This window comes from Stylophora pistillata, chromosome 7 (genome assembly GCF_964205215.1).
Source record: "Stylophora pistillata chromosome 7, jaStyPist1.2, whole genome shotgun sequence".
Classification (NCBI taxonomy): Eukaryota; Metazoa; Cnidaria; class Anthozoa; order Scleractinia; family Pocilloporidae; genus Stylophora; species Stylophora pistillata.
The window spans coordinates 35,001,995-35,016,127 of NC_142525.1; the positions used below are offsets into that span (position 1 = coordinate 35,001,995).

General features: G+C 40.1%; 1 protein-coding gene and 1 non-coding gene across 2 annotated transcripts; both read left to right on the plus strand.

Annotated features, from left to right (window-relative positions):
- The first annotated feature begins 341 nt into the window (after nt 1-341).
- On the plus strand, nt 342-13,974 carry LOC111328678 (endothelin-converting enzyme 1). Its single transcript, XM_088728387.1, has 17 exons — nt 342-1,230; nt 2,307-2,360; nt 2,757-2,873; nt 3,459-3,530; nt 4,007-4,134; nt 5,292-5,514; nt 5,645-5,743; nt 7,950-8,027; nt 8,412-8,515; nt 9,002-9,060; nt 9,473-9,527; nt 9,786-9,853; nt 10,049-10,185; nt 10,916-10,981; nt 11,600-11,695; nt 12,083-12,159; nt 12,707-13,974. Exons 1-17 carry the CDS (start codon nt 523-525, stop codon nt 12,804-12,806), a joined length of 2,241 nt encoding a protein of 746 aa, XP_088584513.1. The 5' UTR covers nt 342-522; the 3' UTR covers nt 12,807-13,974.
- On the plus strand, nt 8,102-8,173 carry Trnad-guc (transfer RNA aspartic acid (anticodon GUC)). The gene has a single exon. It is a non-coding gene; the product is annotated as a tRNA-Asp (tRNA).
- Nucleotides 13,975-14,133: the final 159 nt, after the last annotated feature.

Sequence of the window (14,133 nt, forward strand, 5' to 3'; positions counted from 1 at the left end):
CACAAACTAACTATGAAGTCTTCTCTCAATACACAAAATTTTCTCAGAAAATCCCCTCTCCATCCCCCACTTAGTACAAAATTCCTTGGGAAATAAATCCATCCCCAATGGAACTTATGTTCTATAAAGAGCTTTGGGTTTTTTTTATCTTGTTTTAATTGGTTGTTTTGTTTTGTTTTGTCTTTGAGTTTTTGCCTGAGAGTGTTACTTTTAAAAAATCTCGTAGTTTAACAACCAATGATTCAGTTTATTTTTGCAACTTTTCTCGACATATTTCCTCCCACCTTTCAACAGGTGCCAAGACGAAATATTCGCTTGTCAAAACAGGTACCGGTCACATTCCGTAATCACTTGAACAACCTCTCACTCGAGATAGATCACAGAAAAGTATCATCTCTAAGAAGACCGAGCCACAGCTAAAGAACTTCACACCCTTTTTCCTCGCTAAAGATTTCAAACAATGAACTGATGACGTGATCACAAAATAAGTCACTTTTTAACCTACAGCCTTCTAGAGCCGATATGGAAGGAGGGAGATTATTTAGGACAGGAATTTACAAGATAGTAGGACACCATGTCAAGGTTTTTGCTTTAAATGTGATATTTCTCGTTTTTGTTTCATGCGCTAGTTTGCCTAAAGACAATATTCCTGTCCGAAGTGCTTCGCCTTTGAAAATCGATGTGACAAAACCCGCTTGTTCAGATAGAAGTGAAAAAAACAATACTACGCCTAGACCTATCTGCCAATCAGAGAGTTGTAGAGCGATTTCACAGTTAATCCAAAAAGTTCGCAATACGTCGGTAGAACCTTGCGACAATTTTTATGAGTATGCCTGTGGACAGTGGATCAAGGACAATCCAGTGCCAAAAGGGCATTTGCAGTTCTCTCGGATAACACAACTGTCCAAAAATAACGAGCGAATCATGAAAGAAAATCTGGTTGGCGATTCACCAAGTGACACGGAAACGCTGATGAAAGTCAAGAATTTTTATAGGTCGTGCTTAAACGAGGAAATCATTGACAAGCTTGGGAATAAGCCGTTGTTAGATTACATTGAAAGCTTAGGATCTTGGTCTCTGGCTAAGAAATGGAAAGCAAAGAGTTGGAGTTTCTACGATACATTAGGTTATGTACAGAGGAACTACCCCGTGGAGGTGTTCTTCAGTGTAAATGTTATTCAGGATCCCGTTAAGAAGAAGGGAAGCACAGAAAGAAAATATGTCATTCTGGTGAGTATTTAACCGTAGCAAGAGAATTATATTTCGCCGTATGTCGATGTTGATGGTTAGTTGGCGCACAAGCCAGGAGACTCGTAGCTCTGAAGGTTCCCCACTTCCCACCCGCTCTGTAGAGAGCATTTCCGTATATTTGCATATCACAGGCCAGAAATTTTTTCAGTTTTCCTGACAGTTTGGTGAATGTGTGTCTATTTGTGTAGATATACGGAGACAATGTGAGAGTGTTTTGTCTCAAAACAAACAAATTGACCCCTACCAGGCTAGGGAAAGAGTTTGTGACATACCGCAAGTCCATCGCAGTTTTTTCCACGCCCTTTTCTTTTGTATTGTTGCCATAACAAAGCATTTTGCTGGTTCTGTTTTAAAAAACTGAACGGGGAAAGGACTGTAACGTTAGGTATCTCCTAATAACAGAAAAAATAGCGCAACGATTTTGAACTTTATGGGGTAGGACCTAAAACAGGTTTCCCTGGAATCCTAAAAAACAGTAGGCGAGAATCGTTAATATTCTTGCTCTCTAAGGTTACCATGCACTTTCTTCCAAGTTATTTCAGATTTACCTGGCTCCAGCTTATATTTAGGTCTCCTTGACTAAAAGTATCATAAGTGTTTAGTGCCTAGCATTATGTCCGAATTAGGTCATCTAAGGAGATGGACATCAATTCAGTGATATAACTTCGACCCATTTAGACACGCGTAAAACAATTTCGCTGGCGGCAAAGAAGACTCTTCTTCATATTTTTTTACTCTAAACCTTGCCCACTGTAAAGATCAACTCATTGTCTGGTTTGGGCACGTCTAAAAGAATTCGTTGGACTAGCATAGTCGCCACACGTTTTTTATCGAGGCCTGTTTTGCGCGTACGCAAGACTCCAATGATGACAAATGATAAAAGATTGTCATTCGTTTATCAATTGTATTCATGAGCATCTTCATTGTAATAAACGGTAACATTTACCAAAATACGATAATTTTTGATACCATAAAGCTGTAAAAGCTGTAAAGAAAATTATGGTAAATATGCATCAGCATTTTTTGTTCATTTGCTTTTTCCCTGTTTCCTTTAGATTGACCAAGCAACCTTAAATCTTCCGCAAATCATCTATTTCACAAGCAAAAAGGTAAAGCTAAAGCTAAATTTTCCTTAAATTTCTTAGTAAGGAACTGCTAGATGATTTTTTAGAGACCAGTGTTATCAATTGCCTCGGGGGGAGGGGGGGAGAGGTCGAAGGACTTTGAGGGATAAAATTATTCTTAGGGGGGAATGCAGGGGAATCAGTCGTCTCTGACAAAATTTAAAGGGAGTACTGTGGAAAATTAGCTGCTAATGAAGGTTGATCTTTAAAATACTACAGAGCCTTTCGAGGGATATCAGGTGAATTTTATTGTGAGACAGGCAAAATCCTGCTACTCACCGCTTTCTTTCTACCCCCAACAGTCCCCCAAGAAAGAAATAGCCACATAGACTTACAGTGTGTTGTACTTTGTAGGTTACTGACCTCTGTTATTTGCCTTAGATTTTAAAAGAAGTGTGGAAGTACATGTCAATTATTACAAGTCTTGCTGGAGTCAGCAAAAAAGAATCCAAACGAGCAATGAGGGACTTGCTTCTTTTTGAGGGAAAACTTGCGCTGGTGAGAAAAAAACTCACGTTCAAACGTACTACAGTCATATATTTTCTTCTATAATGGGAACACTTAGTTTTTAGCTTGAAAGAGCTGAGATCACCACAATTTCCGAATATTCCCGAAGATTTCCGAATACCCCCGAAGATCTCCAGTTTTCCTGCAAGAGTCATAAACATTTCTGACGTAAATGCATCTATTGTGCTCTCTATTCTTAAATGTGAAGGTTTCCAATTTACATTGTTTTCCTTTTTTCCGTACTGGGTCGAGTTTATGTAACATTACGCGTTTTCATAAAATATGTTAGTTAAGGCTGTAATAGCTCAAACTTTTCCGGTAGGTGCAAGAAACTGGGGGCCGAAATGCCTTGACAAGTTTCCTAAATTTAAAAGTAAATTCGGCATTATCAATCGACGAAGGGCTAACGCTCGAAACGTCAGATTTTATAATCGTAACGGTGGCCAATTTCCCTTTTCAACTTTGTTGATATATTCATATTATTTCGTTACCCCCACCGACGCAGCCCCAAACAGTTTCTTTAGAAATTATCAGCCTTTATTCATCAGCATTATTAAGTTCCTTATTCATTTGCAGTACTGGGTTCCGAAAGTGTCCAAGAAATACGTACGGATTCCTATTGGTAAGCTGAAGGAGGCTCTTCCAGAGGTAAACCCCTAAAACCCCGACGTTTTTATCTTCGCGATCCTCTCTCTGTAGCGGAGCTCAAACAGCAAACCTTTGCCAGAGATTGGAGGGCTTCAAATATGTCTGACATTCTTCCATATCATGTCGATCGTGAACATTTGTTTATATCGCGCTTTCCCACACGTGCCACTAGCAGCTATGCAAAGTGAATGGAACAAAGAAAAGTGATAACATAAGAAAAGATTTCAAATCCCACAAGATTTTATCGGTACTTCATCATGGCCATCATTCAGGGCTATAGCCGCCACATCAACATGTCGTTTCGTTACCCAGTGTCTAGTCTCAGTCAATTCAGTGTTAAAGCATTGAACCGCGGAATCCGAAGGTCTGAGGTTCAAAACCAAAAGGAAGCTCAGATTTTATTCTTTTCCCCATTATCGTGACCAATGAATAGCATCGCTCTCTTGGTAAAAAAAATCTCGTTTCTTTGTCCATAGTTTCCTTGGCTGAAGCACTTGCAGAAGGTGTTGTCAAGGCCAGATCTCACAGAAGACGACTTGGTAGTGGTACTAGCCAATGACTACTTACAGAACATGTTGAACCTACTGCGCACAACCAAAAAGAGGTAAACTTATTCGAGGTTTTCTCCGTTGCTTAACTTTTTAACCCCTAGGAGTGATTGGCATCAAACTACTCCTCATACTTTCATGGGGGAATCAAAGGTCACCAGAATAAAGGAAATGATCGCCAAATGAAGAAGCTCTCATCGTTTCACAAATTTGCCCTACTGGTACCATAGAGAGTGTTTAGAGAATAGTATGGAGAATATGCCCATTGCTGTCTGGTTGAACAGGTTTGAGCGTGCAGTCTCTTCGCAGGGGGCCATGAAAGAAGTCAGGCTCCAGGGAAGAGACAAATTGACTTGGTCTACAGAGATTTTGTGAGGGATGAGGAGAGTAGGGGGGTTGCGGGGGGGGGGGAGTGAGGGATAAAAAAATATTAAGACAAACAGGGATTGCATGATGCTTTATTTTTAAATAGTTTCTTTTTGTGTATGATGCACGATCCTCGCAGTAGATAACGCTATTTAAGCAATAGCGAAAATCAGACCTGAAAAAAATCAGGCCTGTACGGGACTCGAACCACTCTGCGATACTAGTGCAGTATCGCACTAGTATCGCAGAGGTCAGTGGTTTGAGTCCCGTACAGGCCTGATTTTTTTCAGGTCTGATTTTCGCTATTGCTTAAATAGCGTTATCTACTGCGAGGATCGTGCATCATACGTATCAAATACCGCAGTTCAAAATATATGATTTTCATATATTTATTCTATCTCATTTATCACTTTCACGGGTTCATTACGAATCAACTTAACGGCCTGCTCTCAGTTGGCTTGTTAGCTCAATTGGTAGAGCGCTGCACTAGTATCACAGAGGTCAGTGGTTCGAGTCCCGTACAGGCCTGATTTTTTTCAGGTCTGATTTTCGCTATTGCTTAAATAGCGTCATCTACTGCGAGGATCGTGCATCATACGTATCAAATACCGCAGTTCAAAATATATGATTTTCATATATCTATTCTATCTCAGTTTCTTTTTGTGTAATATTTTTATTCCTTGTCGACAATCTCCAATGAGACGGACGCTAGACACAGGAGAGTGACAGCAATAATATATAAAACCCTGTGATATTCACAGACAAATTACTTAATATCGTAGTACCTGAGAACTTCTACCTAGTCATGAGCCCCGCGGTTTACCAATTTCACGCTGTTGTTTTTTAGTACTTTATCAACGTATATGGTATGGCGTTCCATAAAAGATGTTGTGCCTCTCCTTTCCAAAGAATTCCGAGCGGTTCACCGAAAATTTAAGGTCAAACTTCTTGGAAGTAAAAGAAACAAGACCAGAGCAGACATCTGTTTTAGCTACACCAACAACATCCTCGGCCCTATGCTTGGGGCGTTGTTCATCAGAAATGCGTTTGGTCCAAGCAGCAAGGAGAAGGTAGGAAATGCACCAGGCTATGTCGTTCCCAGTCTTAACTTTCTGTTTCCTCTTTTCAATTCGGTAACAAACAATGGATGTTCCACGGTTCTCTCTACGCAAAACTGATCACGTTATTTTTCCTTTTAAGGTGGAAGTAATGATGGACGGCATCATCCGGGCATTTAAAGATCGTGTGGCGGGCGTGGGCTGGATCGATAATCAAACTGTCCAAGCCGTCAGAGAAAAAGTAAGTTAAAAAATGTTGAGTTATGAACAGTGCCTTAAATGAAAATACCAACACTGTCCTTCAATACATATGATGTACGATCCTCGCAGTAGATGACGCTATTTAAGCAATAGCGAAAATCAGACCTGAAAAAAATCAGGCCTGTACGGGATTCGAACCACTGACCTCTGCGATACTAGTGCAGCGCTCTACCAATTGAGCTAACAAGCCACCTTGGAGCAGGCCGTTAAGTTGATTCGTAATAAACCAGTGAAAGTGATAAATCAGATACAATGAAATATATGAAGTTCATATATTTTGAACCGCGGTATCAGATACATATGATGTACGATCCTCGCAGTAGATAGCGCTATTTAAGCAATAGCGAAAATCAGACCTGAAAAAAAACAGGCCTGTACGGGATTAGAACCACTGACCTCTGCGACACTAGTCACTTTCACGGCGATTTATCACTTTCACGGGTTTATTACGAATCAACTTAACGGCCTGCTCCAAGTTGGCTTGTTAGCTCAATTGGTAGAGCGCTGCACTAGTATCGCAGAGGTCAGTGGTTCGAATCCCGTACAGGCCTGATTTTTTTCAGGTCTGAATTTCGCTATTGCTTAAATAGCGCTATCTACTGCGAGTATCGTACATCATTTGTATCTGGTACCGCAATTAAAGATATATGAACTTCATATATTTCATTGTAACTATCCTTCAATAATGGCTGAAATTTTGTGCAGACAGATTTCTTTAGCATCATGAAAAAAATCAACTTTGGTTATTCAATTGAACAAAAGCAATTGATTCCATCCAAACATTTTTGAACAAGCTGGTTTCATATGTGATACATCGTGGCCATTCATCTCGCCTCATTTTGAGAGTTTTCGATACTATTACCCGGATCCTACTGCTTCTTCCGATTCGAGACAAACGGGGCGATTATACGGAAACACCACCCAAACTAATCACTGAGGACCCGCACGATCGGGATGATCTTGAGTGGCCGGATTGAGCCGAATTCTATCCGATCTAAATTCCGCACCTTCTGTATCTTTAGTGATCGTCTGAGTAGTGTTCCATGCAATCGACCCGAATGTCTCGAACTACAACGACTATTACCGAGACGATTCGATGTTCCCAATCAGCTAGGATTCTAAAGAGAATCGGCTAGAACTCAGCTCATTCCGGCAGATCTTATGAGAAGTCAATGATTCATTAGGTAGGGTTTCCATAGAACCTTCCCGATAGATCGCTTATTTTTTTTCTTTGAAAGGAGCACTCTTATGAAACTTCCCTGTAATTTGGGAACCCGAAAAATCCAAATATTTTTACATAAAACTTGAAATGTTCACTAGTTAATCGTCTCCGAATTTTTTTTCCGAATTGTCACACGGGAAGATCGTCAAATTCGCGATTTTCTTTTGATCCGCCATTAGTTTACGTAATCAATTGCCAGACTCAAGAAGACTTGGGCGAGTTTTGAGCGTGACGAAGACTACTCATTTGACGCGCCGTGCTCGTGGCTAATTTTCAAAGACAGTAGTTTGATCGTATATTTGCTTTTATATCACTAAGACTAAGACTACTTCACTAAATTTCACGAGGTTTCCCTATAAATATAAAATGACGCCAACGGTGTTTTGAGTAATCTACGTCACAATGGGAGTGACCGCTGACCGAAGATAAGTTGGCCGTGATTACAAAAATTAATGGCAGGACGGTTTTCAAACCGTAATTTCTCGCCCTAGAATTGACTTTCAACTAAAATTATTATTGAAAAGGCTTCATTAATCGCTAAAAATTCATATTATAATGAAGTAACTGAGTTTTTTAGGTTTTCAAATTATAGGGAGGTTTCATAAGATTGCTCCTTTAAGGCAGCTTATTAGACAATAAGGACAATTAGGACGGCAGGTTCGAATAATTCCTTGTATCTATTGTTGAATGAGAAACAAAAGCGGGCTTTTGTTTCTGTGAATAACAACCAGACAGTGGAGTTTATTTGCATACTTTACTTCTCAAAAACGAAACGTAAAACAAACTGATATGAAAACCTTCAGAAAAGCGAAGAAAAGTCAGTAATTTGAGATTGAGCAGATGAATAAGTGACGAGATAAATCGATGAGACATCGGGCTTAATGCCCTGTGTACGTGCCTTTTAAATTCTTCCAGTTGCCGCAATTTCATGTGGTTGGCTTTTTCTTTTTATTTTGGCTCTCAGGCGGATGCAGCACTTTATCAAGTTGGATATCCTGATTACTTGTGGAACGAAAACAAATTCTCCGAAAGATATAAAATGGTAATTATAAATATATTGATCTAGTGTTCCGAAACAAAATTGCATCGATATTTTTCCAATGGAGTAGGTGTGTATCCTCGGTAGTATAGTGGTGAGTATCCCCGCCTGTCACGCGGGAGACCGGGGTTCGATTCCCCGCCGGGGAGAATAATTTTTTCTTTTAATTCGGAAAAAGAAATTTTACAAAAGCTAATACTCCACGCTTTAAATTTTTGCGAACATTATCAGAGCATGAAATATCATCTGCCTCCTCGTCCTATTCTCCCGATCGAGGACACGGTCAACATTTCGGTCACTTTCAAACACCGACAGCCAAAAGACAAGTCTCGATGCGTGTTTTTTTCCCCATTAACTTATGCCTTTTACCCGTGATTTTTCTCTTAGCTGAACATTACAGAGAACCAGTGGTTTCAGAATGTACTGAACACCGACCAATTTTCTAACTATCAAACTTACCACAAGTGGGGAAACCCAGTTGATAGACGTCAGTAAGTGACTAGCATCGAACTTCTTGCAGTATCATCTTTGAATCAAACATTAGGGTAATAGGTAACATTAAGAGAAGATATGATGATTTTTAATCAAATTCTTCGTGTCGGCACTTTAGTAAATTATAGAGATTAGGAGGGAGAATATGTAAACTTATGTTACGGTGTAACGGCTTTCAAAAGCAGTTTCTCGCGCAGACTTTCCCATGACACGCACGGTTGGATGGGATCATTTGATAAATCTTTCCTCAGAACTAAAACAAATTTGACAGTTTGGAGAAATTGTCGACGAAAAATTATTATAGAGAAAATATGCTAATGAAAAGTTATTTGTAAGGGAAACCGTGAGGAAAGGATTCAAAAGAAATACTTCTTTTATTAACATCGCCAATTTTTCTTGGCTAAGGTTTATGGCCAGACACTTTTTCCTGACATGTTCTGCTCTGTTCAATTTGAAAACTTGTGTTTTTTCCCTTCGTTTTACAGGTGGATAACTGTTCCTCAGTTGGTGAACGCTTTCTATGTTATAACTAAGAATGAGATAGGTAAGAAAATCAATCGTTCGCAAGAAAGACATGGTTGACCTGAGTAATAAAACTTTGAAACCAGCCCTTAAAGACCATTCGTAGTACCGATTGCAACACAATTCAGTTTGGTCTTGTATCAAAAGTAATTCGGACTGCAGTAATTGATAAAAACTTAATTATAAATATCATGGGTGACTTCATTCATGGCAAGATGTCGGAAAACGCCAGAGAACTGGACTCTTAGTCACACAACAACTATACGGTCCTACACGAGTAGCAAGGCATAACCACTAGTTTGGACTACAAATCATGCACATCGCGTTCATGTTACTGTACTTCTGCTATACAACCATTATAATTATTAAAAAAATACAACAACAACAAAACTAGGTGAAATGTTGCAAAAAACTTGTTTTCTTTATTTTCTCAGTGGTACCAGCGGGAATTCTGCAGGAGCCATTCTTTTATGGAAACGACATACCAAGGTAATGACACAAAATAATTTGGATATATCAACAACGTTGAAATGGTAATTTGGCCACCGTAACGATTACAAAAGCTGACGTTTCGAGCGTTAGCCCTTCGTCGGAGCGAATAATGACACAAAAATTTAATATCTCAAGCAAGGTAAATTTTAATGTGGTGTTTTATCAATTGCTAGTTTTAATTTGTGTCGCTGTTTTGTCTTCATTTTTCGTTGTTTTGTATGTTTCTAACCATGACCTTTCATTGTCTCATTTCAGGTCCATAAGTTACGGTGCCATTGGTCACGTGCTCGGTCACGAGTTGACGCACGGTTTTGATACGACAGGTAACAATTTTTACGTGGTCATAGCATACAACTTAGTTCCCCAACCTCGTTCCCAGGGCCTTTTTCCTTAGTTGGGGGTGGGAACGAGGTTGTTAGTCCCCTCGACTTGCCCAGATTTAAATTCTTTGCCATCAATTTTTTTTGTTTTCGTAATATAAGAGATGAGAACAATACTTCTCTTTCTCTCTGCTGCAGGACGAAAATTCGATAAGAACGGTGAACTTATTGAAAAACGAACTCAGTGGAGTGAGCCTGCAATAAAGATGTTTCAAGAAAAAGCTAAATGCTTGGTGGAGCAATTTTCACAGTACAAAGTCCTCAACAAATTCCATGTAAGCTTGAAACACGATCTTTCGTTAGTCTTGCATTTTAGGTGATTCATATAAGATAGTTAAAGTCCGCGCACAAACCAATAAGTGGCTTATTCTTCCGGAATTAATCCGACTGCAATAAATAGTTTGAACCCAGGGGTAACCTTTGATTGCGGCTTTTGATCATCCTAAGGTGAAAAGTTGTCGGTAGTGGTAATTGTCAAAACGTCAGTCGTTACTTCCTACAACAATTTTCTGATCAGGACTTCTCTCACCCGACGGACGATCCAACAACACGATCAAGTCAATCCCGCCATTGATTCCGATTTCCATGGCAAAAGAAGTGTTACTCCTTTTAGATGAAACGTTAGCTCATAGCAAGTTAACGCAGAGTGGTTCGTTAGATTTCCCTTTTAGTTTCCTGGTGCATGCTCACTCCCTTCCCCCCTCGGCCCCGTGGGTGAGAGAGGTACTGTGAAAGCTAAGCGCTGTGTACACCGAGACGAGGCTTGAGCCCCCATCTTGATCTCGAGGCAGCGTTCAGTGTGTAAACCCTTAGTCATCGCCTTTCTCATGATCATTACTAGATAATTTTTCAAACAGTTTTGATCTTTAACATTTTCTTAATAATTGACCAGATCAACGGTCTTCAAACTTTGGAAGAAAACGTGGCAGACGGAGGAGGCCTGAGTCTAGCATACCATGTAAGCAGTATCACGTGATCGTACTTTTCTTTTTATTTAATAAACAGATTAGTGGAGAGAAAACTCTTGGCGAAAACATTGCTGACTTGGGAGGAGTCAACCTTGCTTATCACGTAAGAATAATTTCGTTATTACCCAAATTACGTCGGAGTTTCCTTTTTCAAATTTGTTTTTGGTTCAAATGATTTATTTTTGTTTTGTCAAGTGTGTTCATCTGCTGTAATTTACTCTTAAGATACTTATCCTAAAAATGATAAACAGGTTTATGTCGAACTTAGACTCTACCTGTGTCGTTAAGTTGTAAGTTCCCACCTCATTGCCGTAGAAGGCCTGGGGTACCAGAATACAGCCAATTATAATAAACGAAAGTAACCTAACCGGCCAAGTAAACCTTAAGGTAAATGCGCGTGTTCGACGCAAAGAGCGGGAAAACGCATGACCGGGCCGTTACAACAACCTACGAATGTGAAGAAATAGACAAAAGAATCTGCTAATGAAATCTCCGCCAAAGAAAAACATGCATTTTCGACGCTCAAGACGCGAGAAAACTCGAGGCGCGAGGTCTTGACAGGTTTTACAGAGCTGGGTTGGAAAAACTATTTCTTTAAATAAGGAATGTTGGCAACTTTTCCAGGAAAAAAATTCTGCTGGGCCTCTACTGATAAAGGAGCTTTTACTCCTCTGTCTCTCTTGTTTCTCATCGTTGGATCTACCTTATGTCTATCTGGTAGGCTTATAATTCGTTTATCGAGAAGTATGGGCAGGAACAAGTACTGCCGGAGCTTAACATGACAAGTCAAGAGCTTTTCTTTATCGGATATGCTCAGGTAACTTAAACAGCTCAGCATCCTACTGTGTTTCACAGTGTGTTGTAGAGTCCTAGGCTATAGTCTTAGTTGTCTCAGGTTCCAGTGTTTCTCTTTTTTTAATGCAAATTCCCAAAGAAATGTGGATTACCAAGTTGTACTGTTCTTGATATTTCATTTTCTTTTATCTTCGAATCAACGCCCCATTCTCCCAATCGGGGGTAACGTTTATCAGAAATTTTTCTTTCATCTGTGGTATTTACTCGAAAGCAGTGTTCAGTTGGGTGAATACGATACATTTTAAATGAGTGCTCTGGACCAAGTTCACTTGGCTCGGGTCCAGCATATTGTATTTAGGACATTAACGAGTTTTCTGATTCTTTGAAGTTTTGAAATTTTCCTTTGCAGAAAGAGTGTACCCACACCACTCCAGCCGCCGAATTCTTGTCAGTAACAGAGGACGTACACGCCCTGACTAAATACAGGTAATTCTGGAGGTTCATTTGACACGGAGGCGTAATTAATGGTTAGAGCGTTCCCTGAACACTGTGTCAATCGATCCGGGACCGAGCTCTTACCGTAGTTTCTGTCTTGGAAAAGATACTTTACCCAATGCTTTTCACATCCTAGGAGTACCCATGAGTACTATCCTAGGAGTACCACACCGGTGAAAAGTGGTGTTCACGTGCGCTGATTGGCTAGCTCGGGAGTAATTAGCAAGTGCTTTATACCTCGGCAGAGACAAAATCGCGCGTCAAGAGTTTAAAAATTCCGAACATTTTCTGGTATGTTTACATGAATAAACTAACTTTTTTTGTTTCTGAGTGGTAGGTACTAGCTAAAACAATTATTAACCTTTACTTCGGTGAACAATTGTTAGTTACCCAGGAACTGTCAGGGAAAACTGGAGAAGTGCCATTTTCCCTTTGTTGGCCCCATCCCCAACTAAGGGGAAAGGCCTTGGGAACGAGGTTGGGTGTTTCTTGGCATTATTTCTTAACGCAATGTTATTTTCTTTCCTTTTTTACTCAGGGTTATCGGTACCTTGTCAAATTTTAAGGAATTTTCCGATGTTTTCAAGTGTAAAGAGGGATCATATATGAATCCAAAGAAGAAATGTGAAGTTTGGTAGACGTACGATGTACGAAGGTCATAAGAACAAGTGCTCTAGCATATTCGTCGACTTTGCTATGATATTAGGGACCTTTAGCACTGACGACGAGAACGCGGACGACGACGTATATGACCGATTTAGGCCTGGGAAGGGACCTTCGTCCACGGCGAGAAACATAAATACTTTAGCACATCGGTTACGTGGACGAGTCCTTTACTGCTTATTTGAAAAGGCAAAAATTATCCACCAAAACAATTTAACTTTTTTTCAGTGTTGTAATCAACGTCAAGTGATTCAGAGCTAAGCTAAGTTTACATACACAGTCGATCCGAGCGGTTCGGATATTTTTCAAAGCCCAGAAATCTTCTTAAAAATGTCAGCTGGTATAAATTACAAAACTATAACGAAATGTCCGCGATTTATCTTTAGAAAAGCATTTATAAGGCTACGTACATACCCTGCAGCACTTTTATCATCATCCGCCATTGCTTTCTCCGCTGTAAACTGAAAAGCTCAATCTGCAACTCAAAAGAAATAAAGTTTTTTTCCATCACGGTTCGATAAAATTACTTTCGGCACTGTTTTTATTCCCTAACCGACCCTTTAGATTGAAGAAATCCCTTAGATAGGTAAGTAGAAATTAGAGAACAAATAACACATACTCACGTTCTCGTCAAGACGGCGAATGGCGCCAAATGGCGTACTGCACGACGTCGACATGTGGACGACGACTCGTGCTCGATTGGGCATGCGTGGTAGCATCGAAGTTCGTTTTCCCAACTTCCGGTCGGTCACGTTCACGTTCTCGTCGCCACTGCTAAAGGTCCCTAATTCCAAACCCCGTATGCAGTTTTTGTTTTGTTTTTCTTTTCTTACGTCTGCTTTCAGTCGACCGAAGAGCGTTCTCTTCCAGTCGAATATTGTAACGGTAAGAAAAAGACCTACGTCCGACCTCTGGTCCGACATACTCCAAACAGCAGTTATGGCGTTATCCCATCAAAGTAGATGTAGATGTTCCGCTGTCTTCGCGAGAGTTGTTCATTTTATTTCAGCGCCTTGATCAAGACGCTGATGGGTAAAATACTGACACCTACGTGGGGATTTTTTAAGATTAGTTATGAGTTCTAACTCCTTGTTACTAAACTAGTATAGCCAAAATAACGGAATAAAGATCTAAAATCCCTCAGTTGTCTTATATGTCATGGTAACGCTGGTGCCCAAGTATTTCACAATCAAAATCAGAGGGATATGGGAACAAAGTCAGGTTCTGCTGCACGTGCGGAGAACCCACCGCCCACCTCGCGCGCGCTCACAGTCGCCAGCTGACCCGAAACTCGCGGGCTTT

Excerpts from the sequence above, each read along its gene's own strand:
- LOC111328678 (XM_088728387.1), top strand. The coding sequence starts at position 523 with ATGGAAGGAGGGAGATTATTTAGGACAGGAATTTACAAGATAGTAGGA. Across the intron at positions 2,361-2,756 it reads TCTATTTCACAAGCAAAAAG|ATTTTAAAAGAAGTGTGGAA; the intron begins GTAAAGCTAAAG and ends TATTTGCCTTAG. Across the intron at positions 9,061-9,472 it reads TATAACTAAGAATGAGATAG|TGGTACCAGCGGGAATTCTG; the intron begins GTAAGAAAATCA and ends TTATTTTCTCAG.